This window comes from Pezoporus flaviventris, unplaced genomic scaffold, assembly GCF_033815535.1.
Source record: "Pezoporus flaviventris isolate CSIRO_AGI_PZ_B2104156 unplaced genomic scaffold, CSIRO_AGI_Pfla_v1 ptg000002l, whole genome shotgun sequence".
NCBI lineage: Eukaryota > Metazoa > Chordata > Aves > Psittaciformes > Psittacidae > Pezoporus > Pezoporus flaviventris.
In genome coordinates, this window is record NW_026892550.1 from 63,196,214 (window position 1) to 63,224,206 (window position 27,993).

Genomic DNA, 27,993 nt, shown 5'->3' on the forward strand with positions numbered 1-27,993 from the left:
AGGTTACCTAGTCCTCTTTTTTTCACAAAGAAGGATCCATAAAGTTATTTTTAGTTTTCCTAGATTATATGCCAGTATCCTCACCTGTAGGTCAAGTTCTCGTGTCTAGCCAGGAATATTATATAGCCTGGAATATAATACCTAGCTTGCTGCTGTTCAAGTTAGGTATTTTTTTACCTCGGTTACCTTGGAAATGAAGAACAGGTTATCTGTTATCAGATTGTAGCAGTATTTTATGTGTTTGAAGACTATTAGTATGTTTCTTCTCAGACTTGTCTTCTTTTAATAACTGAAGTGCTTTTGATCTTCTGTAGATCTTATTTTCCAGACAGATTTTTCTCTGAATGATTCATCTAATTTCTCCCTTAAGTTATATGTTTTTCCCAACATAATTAAAGAGTTAGAGGGCAACTGCCAAGGAGATTCAGTTGCATTAGGTGTCTAACTGCTTTCAAATCCATCATAATTCACAATCTTACGTGTTTACAGCCTGCCAGTGGACATTCTGGTCTTGCTTCTGTCAGTGTAAATAGCACATAACCCCACAAATAAATGAAGCTTATCTAATGTAAAATAAGGGAGTATTTCACTGCTTTTTACACCAAAAAATGCCTCAATAATATATTAATATGAAATTATGTATGTAGTCACTGAACAGAAATATCTATGCTGTTTTCCTCAAATATCTAAATATTATTTCTTTTGCTCATAATGATAGCAAGCCTCATTTCAACTGTGCTATAACAGTACATCTGTTGATTTCATATGGTTTCACTGTCTTTATAGCTCGCTGGATTGGTCTGTGGGTTTATAATCAAACTGCACACAGGTTTGCATGATCAAGGATTTTTACAGCAGCTTCATACTGTTGGATTGCTTGTGCAATATGAAGGACTCCTTAGTACATATAGTAAGTATTGTTCTTGGACAAAGTTTCTTATGTATTCAGACCAGTTTACCCAGGAGGTTCTTATTTTAACCTCTGTTCTGCTTCCAGTAATTTGGCTTACGAATCAACAAGTACTATCCTTAGGAGACAGTAGGCTTCCATATAATAGCATGGTTGAAGTCATTGATACTGTGCTGTCAATTCTGCATCAAAAATTACTCATTCATTTTATTCTCAATTCCTCTGAGAACACTAGCTACTAATTATTCCATGCAGAGTGCTGAAAAACATCATCTTAAATACAGGAGACTTCTTCCTCTGTACAGCTAGTGGAACTTTTGGCTTTAATAAAACCTGTCTCCATTTGTATAGGCATTTGACCTAAGCAGGTTTATAAAGCTAATCCAAACAGCAGACTTAAACAGTTACTGACTCTTATTAGCCTCTGCCCTGAACACACCAGTATTGTTGATGTGAAGATAGCTTGAAAGCTCTTTAATTCCTAGCTTGTTATAGATGTCATCATTTGATACTTATTAAAAAGAACGTTTGGAGGGAGAAACTACCTTATGTTTTAAAATGCTGGATGTATTGGATCCTTCCCCAAATTAGAGATTTTGACCGAAGTAGGGATTTAGCATTTGTGCAGCTCTTTAATGCACAGGCAACTGCAGATCCTCACTTGGAGATTGCTATCAGGCTCCCTTTTGCATGATGCTTGTTATTCTCAAAACCTTTGTCCTCCATCAGTAGGATGGTCTTTAAAAACACTTTCAGAATAGACAAAAGAGGCTTTTTTTGAGGTTATTGTATGCACATACAGAGCAGCCTGATTTTCAGTGGTACTTAATACTCATAGTTATCATTTAGGCCACAGAGAATTGTCAGCAGTTCTAAAAATCAGTTTGCTTTTATGTAGATTACTTTAATGTAGATCTAGGACTGTGATTTTTTAGAAGCACAGACTGGAACATATAATCCCTGTATTGCTTTACTATAACCTATTCAGTGACTGATATATCTACTCTGTTAAGAGCCTCTGTAATCTTTCCATATAGGTGAAGAAGCAGGGATGCTGGAAGACATGGCTGTGGGAATTTCAGATTTGCAGAAAGTAATGTTTAAAGTCATCGAAGCCAAATCAGAAGATTTTTTGCCTATCATAACTGGAAGGCGGTAAGAACTTTGTTTCCTGGAGCCCATGGCATGTATTTTAATCTGTAGCACATGAAAAGCCCAGATAGTGTTTTTCTTGTTGCTGAATTCTATTACATGGAAAGTGCAGTAGTTTTACTTTTCATGAGGTGAGTGGGGATATAATGAGGTAGTAGTGATTTGCAAAGCTAGCATTAAAATGGGTTCTGGGTTACTTTCCTGATGAAAAGCTAAAAGTTCCAATTATTAAAACAAATTAATCAAAACAGTGTCTGGGTCATGCAGAGTGTCTGTTGTGTTTTTCATACTGATTCAAAGAGAGGTGACAAGGTCAGTATTTACAAAAGTGGCCTCTAACTGAAGAAACGTTGGGTTTGAGGTTTCCAGAACTTGTATTTCATTGTGACAAATGAAATTACATTTCTAAGAGTTAGGCCTTCATGATCTTAAGACAAAAACTGAAAAACTCAGGCACCAAAACCTAGTGGTAACTTCTGAAAAATGAAGCCTATCTTAGTTGCTGAAGACCACACAGGACATACGCAACCTCAAAAATCCTGGGCAAAGCCACTGGTACATTACGCATCTCGCATAAGCACTGCTGAATATCAGGACATAAACTTCATGAATTATGGCTATGAGAGGGTTAATAGGTTGTTACACAGGAGGAATTGGGGTTTTATCTTTGGTATTATTCTAGTCTGAAGCTCCAAATGTTTTTAGTTTTGCAGAAATCACTTCCTTAGTAGTATCATTATTCTTAAGATGATCGTAAATTAAATTCAGCTAAAAGCAAGAACTTTTAGAAAAGATGTGTTTCTTCTGAAGAGGCTTTTCACCACTGATTTACTTAATTATCTGGGATAATTCACTCTTATTCTATGGGCCTGCTGAGAAAGGATTGAAATAAATAGCAGGATGGCCGGAGTATGATAGGCAATGCATCGGGAATAATTAAGAATAATTATGATGTGTACGTAAAACAGAAGACATACATCCTTTGCAGATTACAGCAGTCAAAAAGCTTGAAAAATCCAGCAGCTACATTTACTGGCTTGCTGCCATTACTGCAGTACACTGAACTGTCACGCTAGGAGGTCCTGGCTTGAAAAGAGACTTGAGTTTTGAGCTGCCTGAGGCATTCTGGGTTGATGGAGTAGTCAGTCTTTAGGAAGAAGAGTTACTGCCTGTGATTGCTGTACTGTACTTACTGGCAGGTGTTCACTGGATGGAATCGGTATCAGGGAAAAAAAAAATTAAAATCTTAAAAGCTTATGCGTAGGAGCCTCATTCTTGTTAGAGCTGTGGTGAGACAGCTCCTATCACACAGCATTGGAAGTCAAGCATAAAAAGAGAAGACAGTGGAAAACTAAGTTATTTCTAATTAGTGTGTAGGATCATTTGGCTTGTTTACATGGTGTGGCTCAATAAAATGAGGCCGAAAGACTCTAGAAATGCAAGACAGAAGATTAATTCAAATTCTTATCTTGCAGAGTCAGAGTATTCACTTGCAATTGTTTTTCTGGGGAAGCGCTTAAGACTGAGATTCCATGTACACAAACAAATCAATCCAAAGAGTGGTGGCATTGACTATCAGTGTGCTGACCCTGGCCATCCAGGAAAAGTGAAGTTTAGTTCAGGTGCTCACGTTCTTTTATTATTATAAGCATTAGATTGTAGTATTTTGTTATACTTACATTCTATAGAAGAATTTTATAAAAGTATTTGTACATCTGAACTTTGAGGCACTGCAGGATTTGATACCATGTTTTCAATGAGGCCCGCTATCAGACTAGCACTTTCACAGCCACATTGGAATGATCTAAAAAGTCATCACTCAGATAAAAGAAGAGGTAGGTAAACACTTCCCAGCTGAGATGCAGTGACTGACCATGTGTGCATTGTTTTTTTTGTTGCAAAGCAAAGGTGTATATAAATGCCTTGATATGGAATGATAGCAAATATTAGAGAATAAGGCAAATAAAATCAAAGAAAGGGATATTCTTAAACAGTGTATAATGCCAAAATTTATATAATTTTTTCAGAAAGATATGATTTATTATTTACTCTCTTAAACATGCTGGATTTCTACACCTGGTTGCCCTGAGAGATCATTGAATGTTAAAAATTATGTACTGATATTTCCTTCCTATTGGAAAAAGTGGTAGTTACCTTACTCATCTCATGCTGAAAAAAGATGGTATCTCTGCACTAATTCTAGCCACAAAAAGACAGACATGACATGGCAATAAAATTTACGGCTGTATTAGTGTTTAATGTTTAAATAGAAGCACAGGACCTGTAAAATCTTCAGTAAATTAAGATCAAGCAAGTCTTCCAGATTTCAGTACTTTGAATTATTTTTTTCTTTTTTGCCCACCTGACTTCAGTACCATTTCTGGGCAGCAATGTGAAAGCTTGGGAGCCTTTTACTTACATGATCAGAAATGAGTTGTTTTCATTGTGCAATTAGAGTTCGTTGGGGTTTTTTTCAGAGTTACCACGGATTATCTGTGAGACTTCTAAAAATGTTTCAAAAGAAAGGAAGAAAAAAATAAGGGAGGGGGCAAGGGGAGGCTCTCAAATGACACCAATGTTAATTTATCATGCCTAAAGGACAGCATTTCCTAATGTTCTTTCACACACCGAAAGTTTTGTAGTGATTTGGGGGTGTGAAATGTAGCAGTGCAAGGATTTGGTGGCATTTTGGTTCATCAGTGTATGCTCTTCGAATTAGACTAAACCAACATTTCTTCTCAACCTCATGAAAGCACTCCATCACAGAAAAATCTCCTGGCAGTACCTGACAGCAACTAGGAGAGCTCTCATGCAGCCTGTGAATGAATGCTTTTATACAAAGGTCATTTGAGTTCTTTACTGTCATCCTTGCTAACTCACTATTTCTTTCACACAGGTGAATTAATTAAACAAAACACAAACCAAATAGACTTATCTGGGGAATGAAACTGTTTCTTCACACACACTTATTTTTTTCCCCCTTCTAAGGCATGTATCCTCCATTGAAAACTGATAACCCCCCTCAGTAGGGAGCATTTGGCATTTGCTCAGAGATTACGCATTAGTTCTAGCCTGTACCAAGGCAGAACCAAGGCATATGCTGTTGCCCTAGTTGCATGTAATTACAATTCAGTCACAAGTCTGTACTGGATCTATTATATTTTGCTCTCAGATATGTGGACAGTATAGAGGTTCAAATGCAACCATGAACTCCTCTAAGCTAAAATACATATCCGAACACCTGCTCTGAGATAGTGCCACTCATCCCTCCAGTTTGCCAAGCCTGTCAGACCTAGTGCAGAAACTGTCTCTTTTCTTCAAGGTTTTCTGAGTCTTCTTTCCCAAATTCTACACATGGGAAATCCAGACTGTATTTTAATTTCTTAGCAAGCATGTGATTGATTAAAATAAGGGTTGAAGTGACTTCATGATAGATTTCTTTTAATAGCTGCAAAAAATTTTACTAGCTGAAGTTTACATGCAGAAGTTGTGTGACTTTCTAGGCCTGGTTTCTGTAGGTAGGATATAGATCTTCCTTCCCTTCTGTTGCTGTAATACTCTTCCTTCTTGGTGGTACACCAGATGTGCTCTGCCGGAGAGAAAGCCTCAGTCTTCGTTATCGGTTGGCCATGTTTGAATGATTAAAATGCCAGATCATGGAGACAAATGGATTTGCTTCTAGTCTGTTCCTCTTTTATTAGACTGATTGCTCTAATAATTGAAAGAAACCTAATAAACCTCAAGTTAACAGCATGCTGTTGTTTCTGTTGTGGGGTCAGACATTAGTCCTCAAATTCAACTTTGAGGGTTCCATATAATAAGAGTTTAGACTGGCAGCCAAAATAACATGTTTTTCATAAAATCAGACCAAACACAAACATATAACCACAGCTGTTCTATATTACATCTCTTCTCCTAAAATAGGATTCATGTTTGTGTAATGAGCCTTCAGTTATTATCTTCACAGAGTCAGTTTTGTTACTGGTGGTGCTTTCTGTCCCCAGGGAGAAAATCCAGCTGCTGAAGAAAATGGGAATTTTGCTTTGAGCTTTTCTGAAAGGTTTTTGCTCATATTGCATTTAGAGTGGATACAGGATCAAGTCATGACTTCCAAAAGGGAGTTGTGGTAACTCACTAGGATGCATTTTAATATTTGAGGAGTTCTCACTTATGTTTTCGTAGCTGAAGATGTTTTACTGCTTTCATCCTTAGTCCTATTTTCACTTCAGTAAAGAAGTCACTATCAGGAGTGTGTGGTTATATTTACCTGCCTTTTTTCCATATAGCTCGGTTATCCTCTTAAAGCCAGCAAACTGAATCATCACATTTTATGCTTCGAAACAATTAAGGGGAAAAGGGAAGGACTGATTTATAAGTCTCCATGCTCTCTATAATTTAGGAAGGCTATAATTTCAAGCAAACTAATTGATACGCCCATCCTTATTCATCTTTTTATTTTCCTAGTGAACATTATGTTATAGAGGTCCAGCTTCCAGCAAAGATGTTTGAGTTGCTACCACAAGAGATTAAAGAAGGAAAGCTACTTCGCATGTATCCGGTACTCTTTAATGTTGGAATCAATGAACAGCAAACACTTGCAGAGAGGTAAGAGAAAACCATGTTTCATTTTCTATCCAAGTATGCTGTGCTAGTATAGGGTATCTCCCAGGACTAAAAATAAACGTTTTGTTACTTGTTGCTGGACCATCTCACATTTGCTTGGTGTGTATTTTAAAATGTATTAAAGGAAATAAGCACAAGCTATGAAGCCATGCAAAATAATGATAAGTCCAAGTGAAGATATGACCACATGCAGGGGTGCGTTTCACACGGCCAATGCCAAGTTTCCTCTGGATACAGATATTAAATTAATTTCTATTTCACAGATGTAGAAGTTTGTTTCAAATATGAGTTTGAAAATTGAAAATTCTCATTATCTTAGAAGCGGGGTTGAAGATGCTGGGCAAGTCATAAGCTAGAAAGAGATCATTTTTCACAACTTTTTAGGGCTTTTTCCCAGGGCTGAGGAGTGTTAGTTAGTAATAGGGAATGCTTAGTTTTATGTTTGTAGAAACGTTAAGGCTAATGTTATAGTTCTGATGTGCTAATATTAATCCTCTGAAAAGATTGCTGGAAACTAATTAATTAGCACAATAAAAGTCAAAGTTTCAGCAGCCTGTTAGTTTTCCAAGAGAAGGTTATCTGTCCATGATGTTTAATTATCAAGTTTGTGCAGTCCTAAAACTGCAAGGCAGACGTCAATAATGAACAGCTACTTTTTCTTTTCTTCCTTAACTGGTTTTATTAACAGGGCATCAGAGAGACATTTATCATTAGATTGCATTCACTACAAACTCAAAAGCAAGTGTAGCTGGGGAAATAGAGTGAAATAGCGAAAAAAGAAGTTAACTGGACAGTAAGCAAGAAGTTAAACACAGCAGGAGTTTCATGTCCTGTTCTATGTAGACAGCAGAGTAAAAGTAGTCTTTTGTCTTTTAAGGAAGTCTTCTAAGGAATGCCATCAGGTATCTTTGTGGATATCTGTGGGGAACTTCTCTAAATTGTGAGTGGTGATGTATGAGAATATTTAGATAGAAAATTGAAATGAGAGACATAGGCTGAATCATAAATTGGTAAAACCTGGCATTTTACTGTTGAAAAAGTCAAGTAGTGGGTTAGAGAACTTGAAACGTTCTTGAAAATTAAAATGGCTTATACTTGATGGCATTAAGAAGGGAAAAGTGATGCTATGAGAGGAGTGACATGGCCAAGGTGATAGGGTACAACATCAAAAAAATCAGTCATGACAATTGTGACTGGGACACAACAGGTTTCTCCAAAAGCAGAGGAGTATGCAGGAACGAAGAAGCAAGTTCATGACAGCATACATGGGTGGGATAGGCAGGAAGGACTATTACATTACAAATGCCCTGAAGAAATATTTGACAAGATTTAGAAGCAGCCTGGATATATGGGGGCTTGTAGAGAGGAGTTGGTGTGAAAAGATGTCTGGCTTGCAGGTGGCGTTATAGGAAGACTGGTAGTCTTGTTCACAGTGGGGATTTTACATTATGGACAAAGAAAGCCATGAATGAAAAAATAATATGTGTAGATCTATAAATAAATATATGTATACTAATATATATCTCTCTCTCAAAAAAAAAAGTCAAGTTGGATTATTCCATGCAGAAACAGTTTTTTCTGCATTCACTTACAGGTGTAAACGTTAGACTTAATTCAAAATACTGCTTAACTCCTAAAGCTGCACCTTTGTCTTTGAGATTGGAAACACTGCACATGCTTTTAGGTAAAAAATATTTTTTGTGGGGGAAATTAACATGAGACTAGAAAGAAAATTTTGTGATAAATTTCTAGAAAATGTTGCTTTATTTAGATGAAAACATCTCTTCAGTACAGCACAGTTGAGAATGTATCTGATTTAAAAGAAATATTCTTATGTGACAGTGCAGCCATGGCTACTGAGGAAGTAGTCTTTTCCCTCTTTAGCGTGTTTGAATGTTTCATTTCCTTCTGCATGATGTAACAGTACATTTGGTATCTTCTGATTTGTGTTCCCTTTTCTCCGCCTGGTAGAGAAAACTTACCTGTCCTGAAGAGGTTTGCCTTTCCACGTCTCTCTTTCTGTACTCCACCATTTCCTTCTCTGTCTCCCTTTTCTTTATTTCAAGGCTGTTCTAGAGATGAGTCCTAACTGCCCAAGGGACATTCCTGTCTTTATACTCATATCTCTCGCAGCAGAGCTACCAGGAGATTTATATTATATATTTCTTTTTTAGCCTGTATTTTCTACAACTTGGCTGTTGCAAGAATTTTGATCTTGTAGATAAAGATACTTGCCTATGTAGCTATGGTCAGTTCATGGGTAAGCATAATGGCATCCTGATGTTGTCTGGATTTTCTGTGAAGTGCAGAATAACTAGGATTAGGGGATGTGTTCCCAGCAGACTCTGCTGCTGCAAGAAAGCCCAGAACATGTTCCTGAGCCAGCTGCAGCACTGTCAAGCAACTGCTGAGGTCTGTGTGCCACAGTAAGCTTAAATGAAGACAACTGAAGCCAGCTAGCCTGCAGGTCATAACTCTGTAAAGCTTAATGGTGAAATCACTGCTCAACAACACGGAAATGGTACTGTCATTGGCTTCAGATACAAGAAACCAAGATAACCAACAGCTCAGCAGTGTTAGGTCAGAAAGGGCCCAGAGAAGTAATCAGTTTGACTATTTATAGCAAATATTCTCAGACCATAGCAGAAAATATTTCTTCAGGTTTTCCACCTGACACTTGAATATCTTCCATCTTGTGTGGCTTCAATATTGTCCTGCTCTGGTAGAAATGAATACACTTAAGCAAGAGCAGTAAGAGATGTAAGAGATGTTGTTCTCAACCTGTGGTGCCATCTGAAATTCCCACAAAGAGCCCTTGCATTTATGCAGGATTTGTGAAGATAAAAAAAATATGTGCTTTATTGAATGTTTGTCTGTAAATGGATTACTCTGTCCATATGATTTTGGAAAAATTATCCATGTGTAATGACCTCATTCTGAAGTATTAAAATATTAGTTACAAAGCATATGAGAGATTAGCAACTACATGTTTGACAAAATCTACTACATTCAGTGCTTGAAGGGAGGGGAATAAAAAAAATAAAGTCCTGTGGACGGTGTCCTTGCCTGTATCAGGGGGTTGGAACTGGATGATTTTTAAGGTCTTTTCCAACTCAAACTGTTCTATGGTTCTATGATTTCTGCATGCAGAGAAATCATTCTGAAGGATAATTTAGCTTTGGTTTAGTTTTGGTCATTTGTTTGGGATTTTCTTTTCCATCGTTTCATTGTGCTTTTTTATAGGTTTGGAGATACCACTTTGCAGGAAAACATTAACCAGGAAAACTTAGAACTTCTAAAAAAATATTACAAGCTGTTTACAGAAAAAATGCCTCCTGATTGTAAGTACAAAATAATGCAATGTGCAAATGGCTTTGAAAAGGTTTGATAGATAGAAGATTCTAAGAAAGTAATGTTACCACAGTATTAGTGTGCAGCTTTTAGATTTAGGCCTCAGTCCCATAACTTGTTCCATACAGTTTAACACTCTGAACATGGCCTGTACACAGCCCTGCTGAAGTCAGTAGTGATTGCCCAACACCACGGCAGAAACTACAGGGAGAGTGAAAGAGCATAATGATGACCCAAACAGCTCTTTTGAATCTTAGTATAATATGCCTTTTGATATTTCAAGTAGAGGACAGTCTGTACCTAATATATTTGTACAGAAATACTTGGTGGGAATTTTCATCAGTTTCAGTCATTCCCTCCATTCGTATTTTGCAAATGTATTAAGGTATGGCAAACCACTGAGAAACTGGCAGATGCAAATGCAAGCAGTGAGCCACATCATAATGTCACTGATGTGAATAACAGGGTTCCATTAGAATGGGCCCTATATTTCAATTTTACAGAAATTTGGTATCATAAATATTACGAGTCTGTTACTCTGATTCTTGAAAGCAAACACTGAAAAGACCATTTGTATCAATCTAATCCTATTAAAGTGGTCTAAATGCCTAAACTGTATTCCCAAATGATGCAAATTTTATGGCCTTGTTTTAAATAGATTGGATTTCAGTCTCTGTTCCTTCCCTTTTTATAAAGGGGGGGATGAATCTTTTAAATCTAAAGGCCTGTCATCCTACAGGATTTGCATGTGCCTTCTCATGGTGAATACTACCTGTTAAAATCCCTTGCAAAGCTTCTGTTCTTATACAGCATACCTTGTGTTGGTTAGTTTTGCAAATTATCTACTACATGTATGTACTGGGAGTTATATCTAGTGTGTCACTGTATATGTGTATATACTTATCTTTTATCTCAGGGTAATTTTCAGATGTTAATAACTGTGACAGAAATGAAAGTTCTGTTGTTAAACAGTGGCCAGTATGCCCATCATCCACCCCTGGCTCTAGGATTTCTAGGATTTCTACAGAGAAACTCATACAAGAGTTAGTAATTAATTTAAGGGAATCCTGCCAAGAAAGTATCCTGAAAAACTAACCTCATCTGGGGTTAGGTCTAAGGTAGATTGGCTACCTCATAAATGGTTCAGATTATATAAAAGCAAAAATTTGCATGCAGATAGGATTGGCCACTTTTCAGTAACAGAAACTAACCTTGTACTGTCTTCTTGCAGAAGGATTATTAGTGAGCCACACAGTCTTCCTGGACTTCTTCCAGACTGTGCAGGCTTTTAAGAACTACGCTTATCTAATTCATCATGTCTTTTCTGGTTATTATTGCCTTCTTGCTTTTTCTCTGCCTCTAAGATCTGAGTCTGTTTTTCATCCGAATTTTTACAAAAGACAAAGCACCTTCTGGTTCCATTGCCTTACCCAGTAGCGCCCTGCCATTGCATGGAATCAGTCTTGGACACTCACTTGGAATCACTCTTGGCTTGGAGAAACATGTCTTTTAAACCAGCTCCCTGGAAAAACAAAGTCAAGCTCTCCAAATCATTCAGCTGCGGGAGGACTTCAATTCCTTTCCTGTCTCCTTACCTCTGTGCTCATGTTCTTAAGAAGCTAACCCTCCATGCAAGCTGGCAGCAGCCCTGGTGTTGTGGTGAAGTGAGAGTCATTCAGCATTGATGGCTCCTTGATGGTTTTGTCACACCTTTCCAGATAGGTTCCTGTAATGCCAAATCTTTGCTGCAAAATAAGTTCAGGACTCACCCAGCTCAGAAAGCTCTTAGTTACAAAAACAGTTCTTGTAAAGCCAGACAGAATTTAGGGACTCACAGCCTGTTGGCCAGGCTGATGCATCCACCACCCTTAGGCAGCCTCACTTGCCTGCTCTTCATTCATATATTCCATTTCAATGAATTCAATTTTCCACTCCCATGAAAGTATTACCACCTTTACTGTTTTTTCTTTCATCTCTGTAATTCTGATTGCAAATAATATTCTAGCTTTCTCTGTCTTCCCAATTACTAAAAGTCTTCAGCTGCATGTAACTATATGCTGAACACTGATTTGTCTTCTTTTAGATGAATATGCACTGTGTCACTCACCTGTTTCTTAATCTCTTTAATTATCTAATAGGAAACTCTGAAAACTAAATAAAAATGTGTTTCCAGAAAGATTCCTACTAAAAATGCCAACCAAATGTAGCACTGATTTAGGCACCAAAATAGTACTGCTTTTATGGAGTAGCTAATGATAGTAAGGGTAGAAAAAATGTGTGATTGTTGTTTAGTAGTACCTGATTAATTGAACAGTTTAGAACTCAAACAGCTGAAAACATGAAGAAACTCATGTCATGAGTGATATTCAGTGTTGCTGGTTTGATACCCAACACCCACAGCAACATCAGTTCATCATTGTCCCGTGTGAGAGGAGGGATACATGCAAGGTTTAGAAATCCAGCAAACAAAGATTTTATTCCATAGCATAATAATGCATGTAGCGGTACGTGCATTTTCAACACAAAGTCTGTGAGTCTGTTACGTACTTCCAGGCTTTTCCCCCTTATAATCTATAAGAATGATTTGATGGTTTAATGCTGCTTTATGACACAAAGAATTTAAGTGATCAATCACATCCAGTCAAGATGCAGCTCGTTTGCTGATACTATAAATTAGGAGAATCTTGCTTTACCTGTGGTGAAGTCATCTCTCTGAGATGACTCATTTTACGCTGTGAACCAAGGGAAAACTGCTATGAAACAATAAAATACTTACCTAGTTATGCATTCCCATAATCTGGAAGCATCTTTTTAGAGAACTCGTTGTATGCTATGTGTTCGAAAGAAGCAGGTGCAAGGTAAATATAATAGTCTAGCAGGTTGTAACGTATTTTTATATGCTCTGCATTATCTAATTGTCTGATCAGGAATTGTAATACAAAGATGAAACAATCCGTATTAAGATTATTGCAAAACTAGTTTGAATGTGCTTTTTCTGCAGTTTTTTCTTTTTGGCAGAGCAGTATGAGTAAGGCAGCTTAGACATTTTTAGAATAGTTCTTGAGTATATTTAAATTACTTCTTACTATGAATCACGGATAGGGGAAACTACAGAATTCATTACAGATAAAAGGTAAAAGCCTGTTGATAAGAGGGATCATTCCAGCTGTGATCACATTAGGAGAATTGATTTTGACCTGCATTAGTACTTGCCTCACTCTTTGAATTGAGTGCAAATCTTAGGCTTGGGGCTTGAAGAAGTAAATTTGAAAAGCAGATTTTGATTGTTTCTGCTGATTTTCAAAACTAATGAAGATAAAGGTAACATTAAAACAAACCCACAAAACAGAAGAGCAAATTAAATTGCTTATTCTTGAGTTGCCACGAGACATCTATGATAATAAAATGTCAGCTCAGCTGCCATACCTAAGGCAATTAGGTATAATTTTGGATTTTAAGTAAACCTGAAATTATTTTGTATTTCAAAATCAAAGTTCCTCAGACTGAGAAATATCCTTTGTTAAATCTGGGGGGATGTGTGTGGTGTGGTGGTGGTGTTTAGTGTTGTTTAACCCTCTTCTTATATTAGGAAGTAAAGCATCATTTTCTAAGAAAAATGAGATGTAACAAAAGCAAAATACTTTGACCTAAAAAATGCATCCCATCAAAGCAGATTTTTATATGCTTGATTATTTCTCTACTCATCAACCATTTTTTTCAGGTCTACCACATTTTCAAGAACAAAATGATTTAAAGGGATTGCTAGAAAATCTCCATCAAAATATCCAGGCCAAAAAGAGAAAGAATGTAGAAATCATGTGGCTGGCTGCGACGGTGAGTCCTCTTGTTTCATATGTGTTCACATGATTTTCGTATGCCTGCTGACACTGTAAACACAATGCATTTTAAGGATGTAATTGGGAAACTCATTGATTAAAGTAGATAGGCTGAAATGGCTCTCTAACGTTTCCATTCTGATGGGCTCTCATCCCACTCATGCATGTATCTCTTCTTCCTACAGTTAAATTACAGATATTATATTTTCCTGCTTTCTTAACTTGTAGAACCTGCTAGAATTCAAAGAGAGATGGTCTTGGTCACTTTGTTGTCCCCTACTTCCTCCAGCCCCTTTACTGCAAAGCTTCTCTTAGCCAGGCAGTCCATGGCCTGTGCTGCTGCTCAGGATTGTTTTGCTCCAGATGCAGAAATTTTCGTTTATATCAGTGAGTTGTATAACAGGATAAAGGAGGTTTATGTATTGTTTGGGGCATGTTTTTTTGCTTAACTGAGTCCAGTTTTAGGCAGAGGAATCCCTTCATCCCCAGTATGGACAGAATTAATTGTTTGGATGATCATGCATAGCTATCAGTGTATCACGTCATATGGGAGAGACAATACAGAATTCAGCTACAGTATCTAACTTTTTTTCTTGTTTCTTTAAAATCATATCCATTCTTTGATAATATAAAATTTGGTTATTCAAAATACCTTCCTTTTATTGTTTAGTGTCCATAACTCCTGAGGACATAATTACTTGCTCTACCTTTTGTTAAATACTGCTGTACTCAACTTTTTAGTACTTATGTTTTGTAAACAAGTGTTTAATTGTATCAGCACAACTTCTTGTCAATCACATTTTATGGGGGTTTTTAGCTAGTGTCACTGTGACAGCCACTCCAAGGGCACTGATAAGCTTTATATGCAAAGGGCAGATGTTCAGACACAGAACACAAAAATGTTTATCAAACAACGAATGATACTTACTTTGCTTTATTTACATAATTTCTTTTTGTTTCCCAGTTCTGTGTTAAAAACAAACAAACAAAAACCCCAACCAAATAAATTACCTTAGATACTCATAAAGAGCTCAAGATTTTCAGGAATGTGGAATTCAACCATGTAATAAGAATAGACACCCTTAGTGTCTCTAAGTAGAGGCTCAACCTTTATTTACTAGAATTGAAGCAAGACCATGCATTTGGGGGAACTTTCAAATGCATATACCCTTCAAGGGAAACAAGTATTTGATAAAAAATATTAATTAAGTTTTCCATGTTTCTTCATTAACATGAGGAACAAGACAATATTAGCTATGTCTTTGTATTAATAACACTGCTGTAATTTTTTATATTGCTAATAACATTTTGCCTTGTGGTTCATAAATATTATCACATGCTATTGCAGTATAAATCTGTTGTGAGTAAAATCAGAAGCCTTTCTAATAGTACAAGTTCTGCAATTACTATGAAACATTGCTTTTTGAAGAAGTATAAGATAAATCAGTACAGGGTAATGTAAAATGAGTTATATGAAAATTTCCTTAATCTTTGGCTATAGAATATTGTCTTCTACTATCTAGTCAGGATTCTCTGGAAACAATTTCATGGGTAAAAAGCATTCTTTGAACATTCAAACTGATTCAGATTTTTCCTTCGCTGTATTCTGCTTCTCCTCATGTTACCTTACTGTAACTTTCTGAAATGACTCATTGATTTACACATTGTTGCACTATATTACATTTATTTATTGGAAAGTATGTATGGATATCACTTTGTTATTTCAGTAGATTCTAGATGGACATGCATAAGTATCCACATCTGCATGTAATCCCTTGTGTAATGGGACCCTGAGAATACAGCTGTGTTCTAAAAGTCAGCTTTTGCAAATTGGTATCACAAATATTTCTTATTCTAAATATAATGGGATAAAGACTTAAATGCTATATTCTGATCTCCAAAACTGCCCCTTCATCTTTTGTCTTAGATCACGAGAAACAAATAGAGTATATTCTAGAGCAATCAGATCACTGTTTGCCAGTTTTAATTATTTACTTTGTTTAACTGCTGCTACTTAGTGAACTGCGTCATTGTGAGGAATTTTGTGGACCAGCCCATCAGGTTAACCTATGCTTCTTCTTAAATCCAAATCTAAGGATTTTATAATTGGTTTAAGTGAACAGATTGTTTTCTATTTAATCCACTTTAAAATGATTGAGACTTTTGTACTGTGCTTCAATGCAAAACAAGTTTGTGCGTACAGTAATTTGCGTATTGTGCCTAGAATGCTTCACAGTTCAAAACTGACTCTCTCTAGCCAGCAATTTATGTGCTGCCAGCCCACGTTTGGGATTTAGTCTCCCTTCTCTGCATGAGAGGCTCATCTGGAATAATTACCTGTTTTTTTCTTATGATTCATTCACTTCAAATAGTCACAATTAATCATGGACTTCAAAAGAAACAGTGTAAGGAGAATTAATCTCCTCAATTAAACAGTTAACTTCTTTCACAGTATCATCTAAAAAAATTCAACTTTTGAGACTAATGCAATTAACAGATAAGGAAGTGCTTATTGGCTGAAGCAAGATTATGAAGTTTCACCCTGCAGGATCTGAAGTAAACCCTTGATAGCCAAGCTGGGAAGTTCCTTAGGATCAAGCCTAATTGCTGTAATTTATTGCATGCCCTATTCTCATGTTTCCTTTTTAGATACTGTTACAGCTATGATTTCCCAAGGATAGGAGCAAGCAAATAAAAGTACTGCCTTTACTTAGGCCAAATTATACCAGGGGAAAGGCAAACCCACACTTGGGCACGCCAGCTTTCCTTCAAAATTTTCTTTTTCTAGTTAAATATTGTTTGAACCCAAAGCATAAACTAATGGGCTGGCACAACAACAGATTGATTCTTAAGGTGTGAAATTATCCTCAGAAATATGTTTCCCTTATTCCTTATAATTGTGCCAAAATGTACACTGAAAGTAGACAATCCATGGCAGTCATCTGTGTTAAACTTTAGTTGTTCTGGGTCATGAGTGGAACAGTTTACCTCTTAAAAACAAGGACTATATTTAAATACAGATGTGTCTGAATCCGTACCCTCGTAAGATGTTAGTCCTCTATGTCCATGAGCTTGAGGTAAGACTTGCTGAAGTTCTTCTTTGCTTTTCAGCATTAATTGGGTGTTCAGACAATTTAGCTCTAATTGAATAGGGTGGTTCTCACAGAAAATGAGGAAAAAATTGAAGAAACTTTTCCTTTTATAGTCTAGGCTAACACAAATACTTTATATTTCAAGTTCAGAATTTTGGATGCTATGGTTTCATAAGCTGTAGTCCACACATTTTAGTGACTTGCTTAAAATGCTTAGGACTAAGAGTAGTAGATTTTGGTTTTGATTTTAATTTTTTTGGATCCACCACCAATTTCTTGCTTCATTGAGGGGGTGGTGTTGGGGTGGGCAGGAGAGAGACTTGACTGCAATTGCAGTACAAGACTGTGCAGCGTGCTTTTAAAATAAAGAAAGGCTTTTTTCCTTCAATGAGCAGGTTATTTGTACTTTTGTCCTCCTAGTGAAAGCCTTGAAGATCTGCTTTTAAAATGTGTCATATGGACAAATTGGAAATGGGCTATAGAGCAGTAGCTATGATCTTTTGGTTCTATTTTAGTGGAGTGTTAATGCTGCAAATTTATAAATGTTGTTGTGGCTGGTCCATCCCTGACAGTGTTCAAGGCCAGGTTAGAAGGGGCTTTGAGCAACCTGATCTAGTGGAAGGTGGCCCTGCTCATGGCAGGAGGTTGAAACTAGATGAGCTTTAAGGTCTCTTCCAACCCAAACCATTCTATGGTTCTGTGAAAAGATAAGTTTGCAGGTTTTTTCAGCACATTTTCACCTTTTGTGGCACTGTGTCAGGCCAGCATAATCCTTAGAATATTAAAATCCCCACAGTAGATTTAACTGCAAAGGCACACATCAGTAGCCATTGGAATTACTATCTTTTATAGCTTTTTTCTTCTTGAGAAATACTTCAGTTCTCTGTATTCTGTGATTGCCAAACTGTGGGAGTTTCAGTTTGTGTAGTGCGTAGAGAACACAAGGTGTGAAAAGAGCAATCTTTTGACATCTGCATGTGTTTCAGATTTGCCGTAAGATGAATGGAGTCCGTTTCACCTGTTGCAAAAGTGCCAAAGACCGGACATCCATGTCAGTGACGCTGGAGCAGTGCTCCATCTTGAGGGATGAACATCAGCTTCACAAAGACTTCTTTATTCGGGCGCTGGACTGTATGAGAAGGTATGTGGAGATTTTTGCATATTCCTTGCATTTTGGGCTGAGCCAGGAACTAAGTATGGTACAAAAGGGTCTAAAGCCAGTTGCAAATGTGTGATAGGCCCCCGTCCTGATTTAGCACAGCTTGACCCGCAGCATGCCAGCTGGTAAGTCACTTCTGCATGCAAGGGCTTCACAACTGTGTGTTTTAGCAGTAATTAACAGTTTCTAAGATAGATAAGTGAAACCTTGGAAGTGTCACCACTGACTGTAGCATTTGACCAAGTAAATAGCAGTTATTTTAACAATTTCTTAGGCTTTCACAAGACTTAACAACCTTTTATGACAATATAAATTAAAAAATGAAAGTTAATTTCTGTTTTAAAATACATTTTTAAGATGTTTATGCACTCATTCAAAATTTCTGTAAAACTTATACAAATATTGTGAAAGAAGTATAAATATTTTTTACAGATGGCAGTTCTTCTTACCTCATGTTATTAAAAATAAAGTTAGTTTGGACTGATGGTGTTGCCATTAATATCTGATAAAATCTTTACTATGCTTTAAAAAAATAAAATTTTTAATTCTAAATTATAGCTATGCAGAAATTGAGGCTGATTCTATCAGCAGTGTGTAATTAAAAGATGTAAAGATTTCTGATTAAATGACCCTGATGAATAAAAAAAAAAAGAAATTGAGCAAGCAAGTTTTGATCATGAAATTAATCCAGATGCTGTATTCTCTAAAGAAGCTTTCATCGTTGGCTTTAATCAGTACTGCAGTGTGTTTTCTGTAAGAGTTTAAAAAATGTATCTATAACATTCAACTTAGGTCTCTAGCAAATAAAAAAGGTCACTGCAAAACTAACAGAAAATACTCTGGTGAGCCAGCAAGGAGTCATAGCTTGCACTTCTGTGAAACACAGCTTGGTTCTACGTTGGATTTGGATCTTACTATGTAAATAATCATGTTTAAATTCTGTAACTGGTAATTCCTGACCTTAATATTTAGTATAGTCAGATTAGGTGTTTAATGTCTACATTAGCACTGTAGGTTTACACAGGTAGGGTCCTTTTGTCTTTTGGCAAAGATAGATATTCTAAAGAAACAAAGTAATGTTTACAAAGAGTAATTGAGCAGAGGACTGAGGTGGCTTCAGTGCAGGTTTGTTTTGCAAGGTGCTAATGCAGTGTCCTGTATTAAAATGAGGTATATAATTTTGTACATGCCTTGCAAAAATCCCTTTGTCTCTGCAGTATTTCAGTGAGTGAATGACTTGTGTGCAGTCTTTCATAACCTCATATTTTACCATTAATGAACAATTTCTGAGTTTTCTGTGTTAAATTTCATTTATGTTGGCATTTCAAATGTTGTTTTTTTTCCTTTTATGTCTCCAATAAATACAAAAGTGTGTAAGCTACAGTAAATTACCAGATACAGGCAAACTAATTACATAAAACCATTATTATGTTAGAATAGCATTGAGCAGTAGATAGGAAAAGTTTCACAGATACAAATATGATTTTAAAAAGAAAAAAAAACAGACCTTGTATTCATACAAACTTGTTAGTATGAAAGTGTAGTAGGTTTTTGTAGACTAAAATATGAGTGACTTTGAGTGCTTTTGTATCGTATAACTGGTCTGAAGGCTGAGAAGATTAACACGTCAATTCTGTTTGAAGGCAACAGTAAATTGGAGTTGCAGAGGAATGGTGAAAAGCCCAGAAAATCTGGAGAAAACAAAAAATAAATGGGTGGATGGATATATGAGGTTGAAGCACCATCACAAAAGTTACTTCTATGATATGCTGTAGTTTTGAACAGAGAAAAGTTTTATCCTACTAATATCCAATAAATTAACTTGAAATAGCCTTAAACTGATGTTAGATGCTGTGTTCGGATGGAAGGTAATAATTTTGGCTTGGGAAATTGTAGGGTGGTAGGATTGTCTGGGTGGTAAGATTGTCTGGGATTTAAAGCAAGAGCCTTGCAATTAGTGTCGCAGTGGCATACAAAATAACCTGCACCATCAGGATAAGAAATAAATAGATCTTTTACCTGGGCTAGTTTTGATCTGTGTAACATTGTTCACATAAGTGGAGGTTGGAAAAAAAAAAAAAGGCTAACTATTTTTTTCTCATGAGCTGGCAAATGAAAGCCCAAAAATTCAGAACAGAGGAAAAACAATGTCAAATGGGGACACACAGTGCTTAACTCCATGGTGCTCTCACCAAGAGCTGCCTTTGGGTGCTTTTTTTGGTATCTTTGGTGCTACATACATTCAGCAGGGACTGTTTCTCCCTCCCCACTGCCCATCTGTTGCTGGAGGTGCTTCTGGAACAGTGCTGGATGACACAGGCTTCCCTCCCTTGCCACCACTGACTGCCACACTAGTGTGGCATGGACCCTCCAGCTGGGCTCGCGACTTGTAGGCAGATGGAGAAAGGTCAGTTGCAAAGAAAGGCAGTTTGAGAAAGCAAACTGGGAAGGAAAGAGCAGTCAGGCAAAAGAGATGAGAGGGGAAAAAGCCATAATTTCCACAGGAAGACAGACGGTGTTTCAGCTACATCTCATGTATTTTACCTGAGGGAAGTTTGGCAGCTGTGGTTTTGAGGTTTGTGTGAATGAGGTCAACAGACTTGTTTAATAATCATTGTGATGCTTGATCCTTTCTTTTTGTTTGATTACTATTGCAGAGTGTTATTTGAAAGATTATGCTGTGCATTTCTATGCTTTTCATTGACTACCTGTAGAAGCTTTTAGAATGATTTTCACATTTAAAAGAACCTATTTTGTTTTAAGAGCAGACAGACAAAAGCTCTGTTTGCCATTTAGTTTATGATTTTAGCAATTTTCCCCTGATGAACCTTCTCTAGGTCACTTAGTTAAACTCTGCCAGTCAAATCCCTTTATGCTGATTGCCACAAATCACTTCTAAGCCTTTCAAAACAACTAGTAGAACAGAAAAATTCAATTTTAACATCCAGAATCCTAATGGCCTGAATTGATCTTTGAAAGGTTTCTTTCAAGAGTTAACAGTAAGAGAGACAGAGTACTGTGAAACAGAGTGGTAGAAGCAAATGGTGAATCAAAAGCAGCCTCTATTGGAAATGCCATGATTTTGAGATACAAAAATTATAGAGGTGCCTGTGTAGCTCTAAAGCTTTTTTCTTTTCCTGCCAGTGCTGACACAGCTTTGCTGGCTGTTGTAAAATGGAAGCATGTGCTTATGGGTTTGTGTTTTCTGGCCACCGAAAGTTTGGAGATACTGACTTCTGCATGCTGCTGTTTTTCAGCTTCTCTAACATCCCTAGAATTTTGAGCAAACCAGTGGCAATTTCAGATGTTTTGGTGTGCTTGCTTTAATATATGTTGCACAGTGCTGTTTTGGAAAATAACTGCCAGTAGCTGTTATTTAATGACTTAGTTTGTAAGTGGAATCAGTGGCTTGTAGTGATTATATGTTTTTTGCTTCCTAAAATGAGAAAAAGGAAGAAAGAAGAAAAACTGTACAAAAATGCTTCCATTAGTTGTCCCTTTAGCATATGAAAAATGTGGTGAAACGATGACAGGAATTCCAGCTTCTCATCACTTAGCGTGTAATACGTGGTTTTGTCTTCTGGGTGCAGCTCTAGCCATTATGGTGCTGTAATTGATGTGTATGTGAAGCAGCTATTCCATAAATAATGCTCCATATTGTAGTTTCCTTGGTATGTGTATGTGATGTCCATTGATTTTAGTGACAGGCATAGTGTAGAATAAGGAAAATCAATGCGTTTTCCCCCTCTGTACCAAATGCTTGCAATTTGCATCATATTTATAATATTGCTGATGCTTTCAGATCATAATCTGTCACAGTCATCAATATTCTGTTCCTACTTTTCCCTTCCCCAATATGGGAATATTTCCTATCATTAAATGTTAACTATATTCCAAGAGGCAGGGGCGAGAAAAAAAGCTGATTTACCTGTGCTCCTTTCAGTATCTGTCAAAGGATTATACTTTTTGTCTTTAGAGCTGGCCACTTACCAGGGAGGCTGGACTCTGGTAAGCAGCACACTAGAAGCAGTTCTGTAAAACTCATTGGATTGTCCTTTTCCCTTTTTTTCTTTTCTGAACCTGTGTAATTTTAAAGTTTTGGTGATGACAGGGCTCCTTTTGGAGGCCCTGGGTAGTGAGTAACCTCAGAATCTCCTGGGTTTTGAGCATGTTTCCAATAAAACCTCAAAAGTAAAACCAAGCAAATGAAATGACAAGTTCACTGTATATGGTGAAGCCTCCAGGCTTTCAGCTTTATCATCATTCTTAGCAGGGCATAATACCTGTCAGGTATTTCAGACATTGAATACAAAATTTGTCTCAATGTAGGACACACTGTTTTCACTTGAAACAGCAGTCAAAGATATTTCAGATTATTTTAGATAAATTGCCTATCAAAAATCTGATTGAAGCATAAATACAGAGAATGAAAGGTCTGGACAACAAGGTATGGGATCTTGATGGCCCAATTATGAAGTAAAGAGTTACTTTTTATAGAGCTGTTTGAGGGCATCTTTTCTTACAGATCATCTCAAAGATTTGTGGGTTGAGAAGATAGGATGGCTCTAACAGCTCTTTATCAGATGTTCTGGGCAAGAATCTAAGTCCAGGCTGAGATGACCTTGGCCATGGAAGGCCCTATACCAAACACCACAGTGCTGCAATTGCTGCATGGGCTGGGAAGCAGAAGCAAAGAGACAGGACCAGAGACTGGGATCCATGTGCAGACAACTGTTGTTGACAAAATATCAAACAGTAGCTTGAAAAGGCTGTGTTAAATCTAAGGTTTTCTAATATGAGTACTCCGTTTCACAGAGCTGATCTTTATAATGCGTCTTGAAAGCCATGCTCTGGTTCTTAAGATTTCCAAAAAATAAGGAAACAGGGAAACCCAAACACACTTTATTTGCACTTTGCACCTTGTCAGGCTCAGGAAGTTCATTGGTGAGGTTCAGGCTTCTACATGGGCTAATTAGGTAAGTAAAATGGGCCGTTGTTTTGTAATACATTCTCACACATTTTGTCTGCTCCACTGGGGTCAGATGTTCAAGTCCATGTTTTGCAGGGGCATGTTTTCTAGCTGATTGCCAAAGTTTCATTTCTCTCGTACCTCATTTCTCCAACATCTTCCCAGATATTGACTTCAGACTCCTTTCTGATCAACACCCCAGTCAGAGTCCTGAGAACTCTCTCATGAGAATGTTCTCATCTTCCTTTTTTTCACCAGACTAGTGCTCGAATAGTTCCCTCTGGTTGCTCCTTCCTCCTCTGTGGTGCATGTGGGTGTCTTTGTCTTCTCCAGAGCTTGTCCATAGCTTCAGTAACAATGTAGAGAGAACAGCGGAGAGCATCAGTCCCCCTGCCTCATTGCCTTTGCTTCGTGTTGCAACGGTCATCACTTGTCATGGAGAAGAACAGCAAGGAAAAGTCTTGTCTAACCCCTTGACCTGGCAGACGTTCAGCATAAATTAAATCCTCAAAGAGTGTACCTGCTGAATTTTAACAAGTCCTTGTTAGGAAGAGGTGATTTGAGATTCTAGCAGGAGCAGGCTCTTACAATAGTTATATCTCTCATACCTTTATTACCTTGGTGCAGAATATCAACTCCTGCTCTTCAGGGTAGAGGTTCTAGTAACCATCACAAAAAAAAAAAAAAAAAAAGCTGTATTCTTTTTACTTCTTTACATGGCATTTGAAATTTGAATTTAATCCATTCAAAATGAATGAACAATTGAAAGTAGAATCTCAATGGAAAACATTGTGTAATTATAGTTGCTCTTCCCCTGGAACCCATAATAATATTATTGGACTACTCACTGGGGAGGAAGGGAGTGTTCAAGGACAACAGTAAAAAACTTTGCCACTCTTTGCAAGGAATATTTAGAGCTGTGACCCAGGCTATGTCACCAAACCCCTTAGCTTTTCAGCAGGCTGTAAACCAGAATTTCTGAAGTAAATGCTTAGTATTCCTGTCAGTCCAGGGGAGGAAGTACCTGTAAGTAGTCTGTATCACCTCCACATTTTGACACCAGCCTTAGGTGGGTGAGTCCTTGAAATGCACCTTCTTCTCCTTCATTGATTATGTGGGAAAGGTGGGTACCTTCCTACCTGAGGACTCAGAACCTCTCAGTAAATTTTAACTGATGACCAGTAAAATATACTAACATAGCATTGCAGTGTATTACAGGGGAAAAAAAGAATCCTTTTTCATGAAAAAAGAAACTGGCCATGTTTGTGTTTTAGCTTTGTGACAAGAAACAAACTGTGATTCCCTGTGACCTTTTTTGCTGAAGGGAGTCCTTGCCTTCTGACTTACACATGTATATGTCACAGTTCTCCAGAGGAGAACCAGATTTAAAGGAATTCCAATCATAAACTCACCCTACTCTGACTTCTTCTGAGATATCAACAGGGTAAATGATCTGTTATCTAGCCCATATTAGTACTTGCCTTATCTTGACCCAAATGAGAGTCTAGAGACTTGAACTATGCCTTCTCTCTCAGTGCATGTTTTAATTATTCAGTAGAGGCAATGAGAAAGGTGCGTAATTAATTACCAGGTGCATGCTAGGATCACTTAGTTTTCAAAACCAGCCAAATGAAAAAACCTTACCCAATAAATTTGCTTTCCCATATAGTACCACAGTCTGTTTGGATCCTTAATAGTGCAGCAGTGATCTTAGACTCTGCGTCTTGATTAATTAAAAAAGGAAAGTGCTTACACTATTTGCACCCCTAATGTAAAGTGTTTGTCACTTTTGTTGTACATAATCGGACCATGGTTTTCGTGGACTTCACCTGCTATGGTGGGCAAATCTAGCATGCAAGCAGTCAGGTTATCTGAAAATATGGTTTGGGATTTACTTTTGAGATTCTTCTAGTCATCCATGGAAGACTATTAATTGCTTCATTCATTGGGTGCTTTAATGCTTATGCCATTGCTTATTCAGATCTTCCTGTGAAAGACTAGGTCTTACCTGAAATCAGAAACTAGATGCATTTTATTCACCAGAGTGAGGAATACCAGATTTCTTCCTATTATATTTCACTTCTATTAAGATTTTCTGGGAGAGTGTGTGAGGAAAGTCCATGCATATTTATCACCTGTTAAATCTCCATGTGCCACAGCTGCATTACTATGGCTTTGACCATGTACAGCTAAATCTCTCGGGTAAAGCAACACTGTCAAGTCTAAAATTTAGATAAGAAGAGAGCAGGAAATAAGCGGGTAGTAACAGCATACAATAGCTGGCTAAATTTATCATGGATCCAATCTCTTCAAGAATTTATCTGCTCTAAAACAATATTCCTCTCAGAATAATGTAACATGGGCAGGGAGAGTATGTAACTTCCTTCCTGCATGTACAGACTTCCTTCCCAGCCATGTACAGACTGTGGAGAAGTTGGAGGGGACACGGGAAAGAGTGGCACCTAGCTGCTATTCCAGAAAGGTGGTTTTGTAATAGAAGTTTGTGCACTTCTTCAGGAGAAAGATGATGCAATGTCAGGCTATAGCATTAGTTGGCTAATGTAGAAAGCAGGTAATAGACACTTTGAGGTCAATTTTTACTCTCAGTTTAGGCTCCCTTAATTCCTTCATCAAACTTAGTTTCTTTTGGAGTACTCCCTGTTCACATAGTCATCATCTGTTCTCATCCAGCATCCCTGTTCCAGTTTTCTTTCATAGGATCCCTGCCTTTTTTTATTCAGGTGATTGTTGCTGTTGTTTTCCCCTTCTGTCTGCTGCTCTATTTCCCTTTTCCAGTGATCATTTCCATGTTTCTTTCTGTCCTGCAGTGTATGATAATGCGTTCAACTTGGTGTGTGATATTTTGAAGAACTCCTCTGAGAATAGCCTTGCTTAGCTCAGTTCAGGAGTGAATTTTAATAGTGGTTTCTAGTTGTTACTCTCTGAGGCAGCTCTGATTTAGTGAATGTTATTTCGTGAATGTGTCCTCATCATTACAGCAACTTCTTTCACTGCCATAGCTAGCAGCAGCACATTGTTTCTCAGTGTTTCCTTGCCAGCAGAAGTCGTGGTAACTGTCAGGAGTGGAGTGACCAAAGGAGTTTCCATTTGGCCTGTTTATTATGGATTTTCTATTTCCATGATGTTATCTGTAGTTGTCTGGAGCTACACTCAATAACAGAGCCAGCAGCATTATATTGGTATCCTGTTCTCTTGATCATTCAGAGATAAATTCGGGAGATAATTCTGGGAACCTGTGTTCTTAATAGCCTAAGCCTCTAGTATAATCTGTATGAATAGGAAGTATGTGTTTATAAGGAAGTTAATGCAAAGGAAAGGTTGGAGCCCTCCCAAAGTGCACAGCCAAATCACTCCACAGTTGACTTCTACTGTTCTAACAGTTAAAGTGGTTTCTGCAACCCTGGGGCTTAGTGGTGCTGTAGTTGTATTGTGACTCCAAACATAGCTAGTGCCAAAATCACTGGGCACTTGGCTGTGCATCTGCAGTGCTGTTTTTGTGCCCTGCTGTGCACTTACTTCCCTGCCAGCTTATCTTCTCTCCCCAGCCTGGTGTTGTTGCCACATGCGGATTGTCTTCCAGCAGTGGCTTTTCTCCTCTGTTGGAGATGCTCGTACTGCCCCAGGTAGGTGCCAGAGCAGAGTTTCTATCTGTGCAGGGCCCTGGGATCCCAAGCAAGGCTTAGCCAAGTTAAAGTCCCATTGACAGGGGAGGTTGGAGGGTGAGAAGTAAATCACTGTTCCCTGTAACTTCTGTCATGGGATGAAATATTTGGGGTATATGACTTAGCCTCCTACTGAGATCAGCTGTTAATAAGGCAAGAGATGCCTCTGCCTGTGGTACTTGGAACCTTTACTTAGCCTTGTGTGACAGATTTCGTAGTACTGTGGTATTAGGGGTATCATTCTTTATTTGAATCAGTTATTTTTTTTTATTCCTTAAAGGAGTAAATAGTGCTTTTGGGAGTAATTTGATAACTCTTGAAATATTCTGAACATCTGTAATTTTAATATAAACACTGTTACTAGCAGGAATAAAGCCTACCATACCAACGTAACTCCATGAAGGAATATGAGGTCAGGTTTGTGTCTCTTTTTAGGGTGAATAAAAGTTTTCTGTACCCTTTCATGGCTTATAGACTTTCTTGGGGAATGATTGTCTGAGGCCCAACTGAAGTTTTTCCCAGTTTGGCATTTATAAGAAATTTCTTTCTACTCCTCTCATTAACCATATGTGTTTCCTAATGTGTAAGCAGCTTCAGTCTCATGCTACAGCCTCCCACTCGGACCGTGTCTCTGCAACTTGGCTGTATTTCCTTACACTGGTGAGAACATAATAATCTTTGAGGTTTCTTATCCCTCACTCGAATTCAAATGAAATCAGTTAGCATGCCCAAAGGCTGCAAGAATACACAGATGCATCTGCCTTCCCCTCACAACAAGCACTAACATGTAACGTTTGCTTCTATAGGAAGACAGACTGAAAAGGCAGCAAATTATTATCAGCAGTAGATCAATGAGCTGCACCTTGCTTTAAAAAAATAAGTATTTTCTCCTCAGCCACAGACCCACGCCACTCAACAGCATTGATATGAGGAACTTTTTTAGAATACTTAAGAAAGGATTAAGGAGCAGATTAGTCATATGTTTATAAGAAAGGTCTTGCTTTAAGATCATCTCATTAATAGTTTGTGTCTTGGGTATACTGATAAGTCTGATGAAAATATTGTTCTTGCCAAAATAAAGTTCTTGTACAAAAAAAAAACCACTCCTTTCTGCTCTGAAGTTGTTGATTTTTTTTTTTTAATTTAAATCCATTTCTAGTTTATTCATAACTGTTGGCAGTGGAGCATCTACAGATTACAAAGTAATCAGCAACAGAA

At 37.5% G+C, this 27,993-nt stretch overlaps 1 protein-coding gene across 10 annotated transcripts in view; it reads left to right on the top strand.

The window, feature by feature from the left end:
• Positions 1–27,993, top strand: part of INPP4B (inositol polyphosphate-4-phosphatase type II B) — a 309,539-nt gene that overhangs the window by 260,980 nt on the left and 20,566 nt on the right. For all 10 annotated transcript variants that reach the window (XM_061441944.1, XM_061441955.1, XM_061441896.1 and 7 more), the window contains 6 exons: positions 787–910; positions 1,948–2,065; positions 6,527–6,667; positions 9,929–10,026; positions 13,758–13,870; positions 17,951–18,105. In XM_061441944.1, the coding sequence (XP_061297928.1) occupies positions 787–910; positions 1,948–2,065; positions 6,527–6,667; positions 9,929–10,026; positions 13,758–13,870; positions 17,951–18,105 (749 nt within the window). The remainder of the gene's footprint in view (positions 1–786; positions 911–1,947; positions 2,066–6,526; positions 6,668–9,928; positions 10,027–13,757; positions 13,871–17,950; positions 18,106–27,993) is intronic.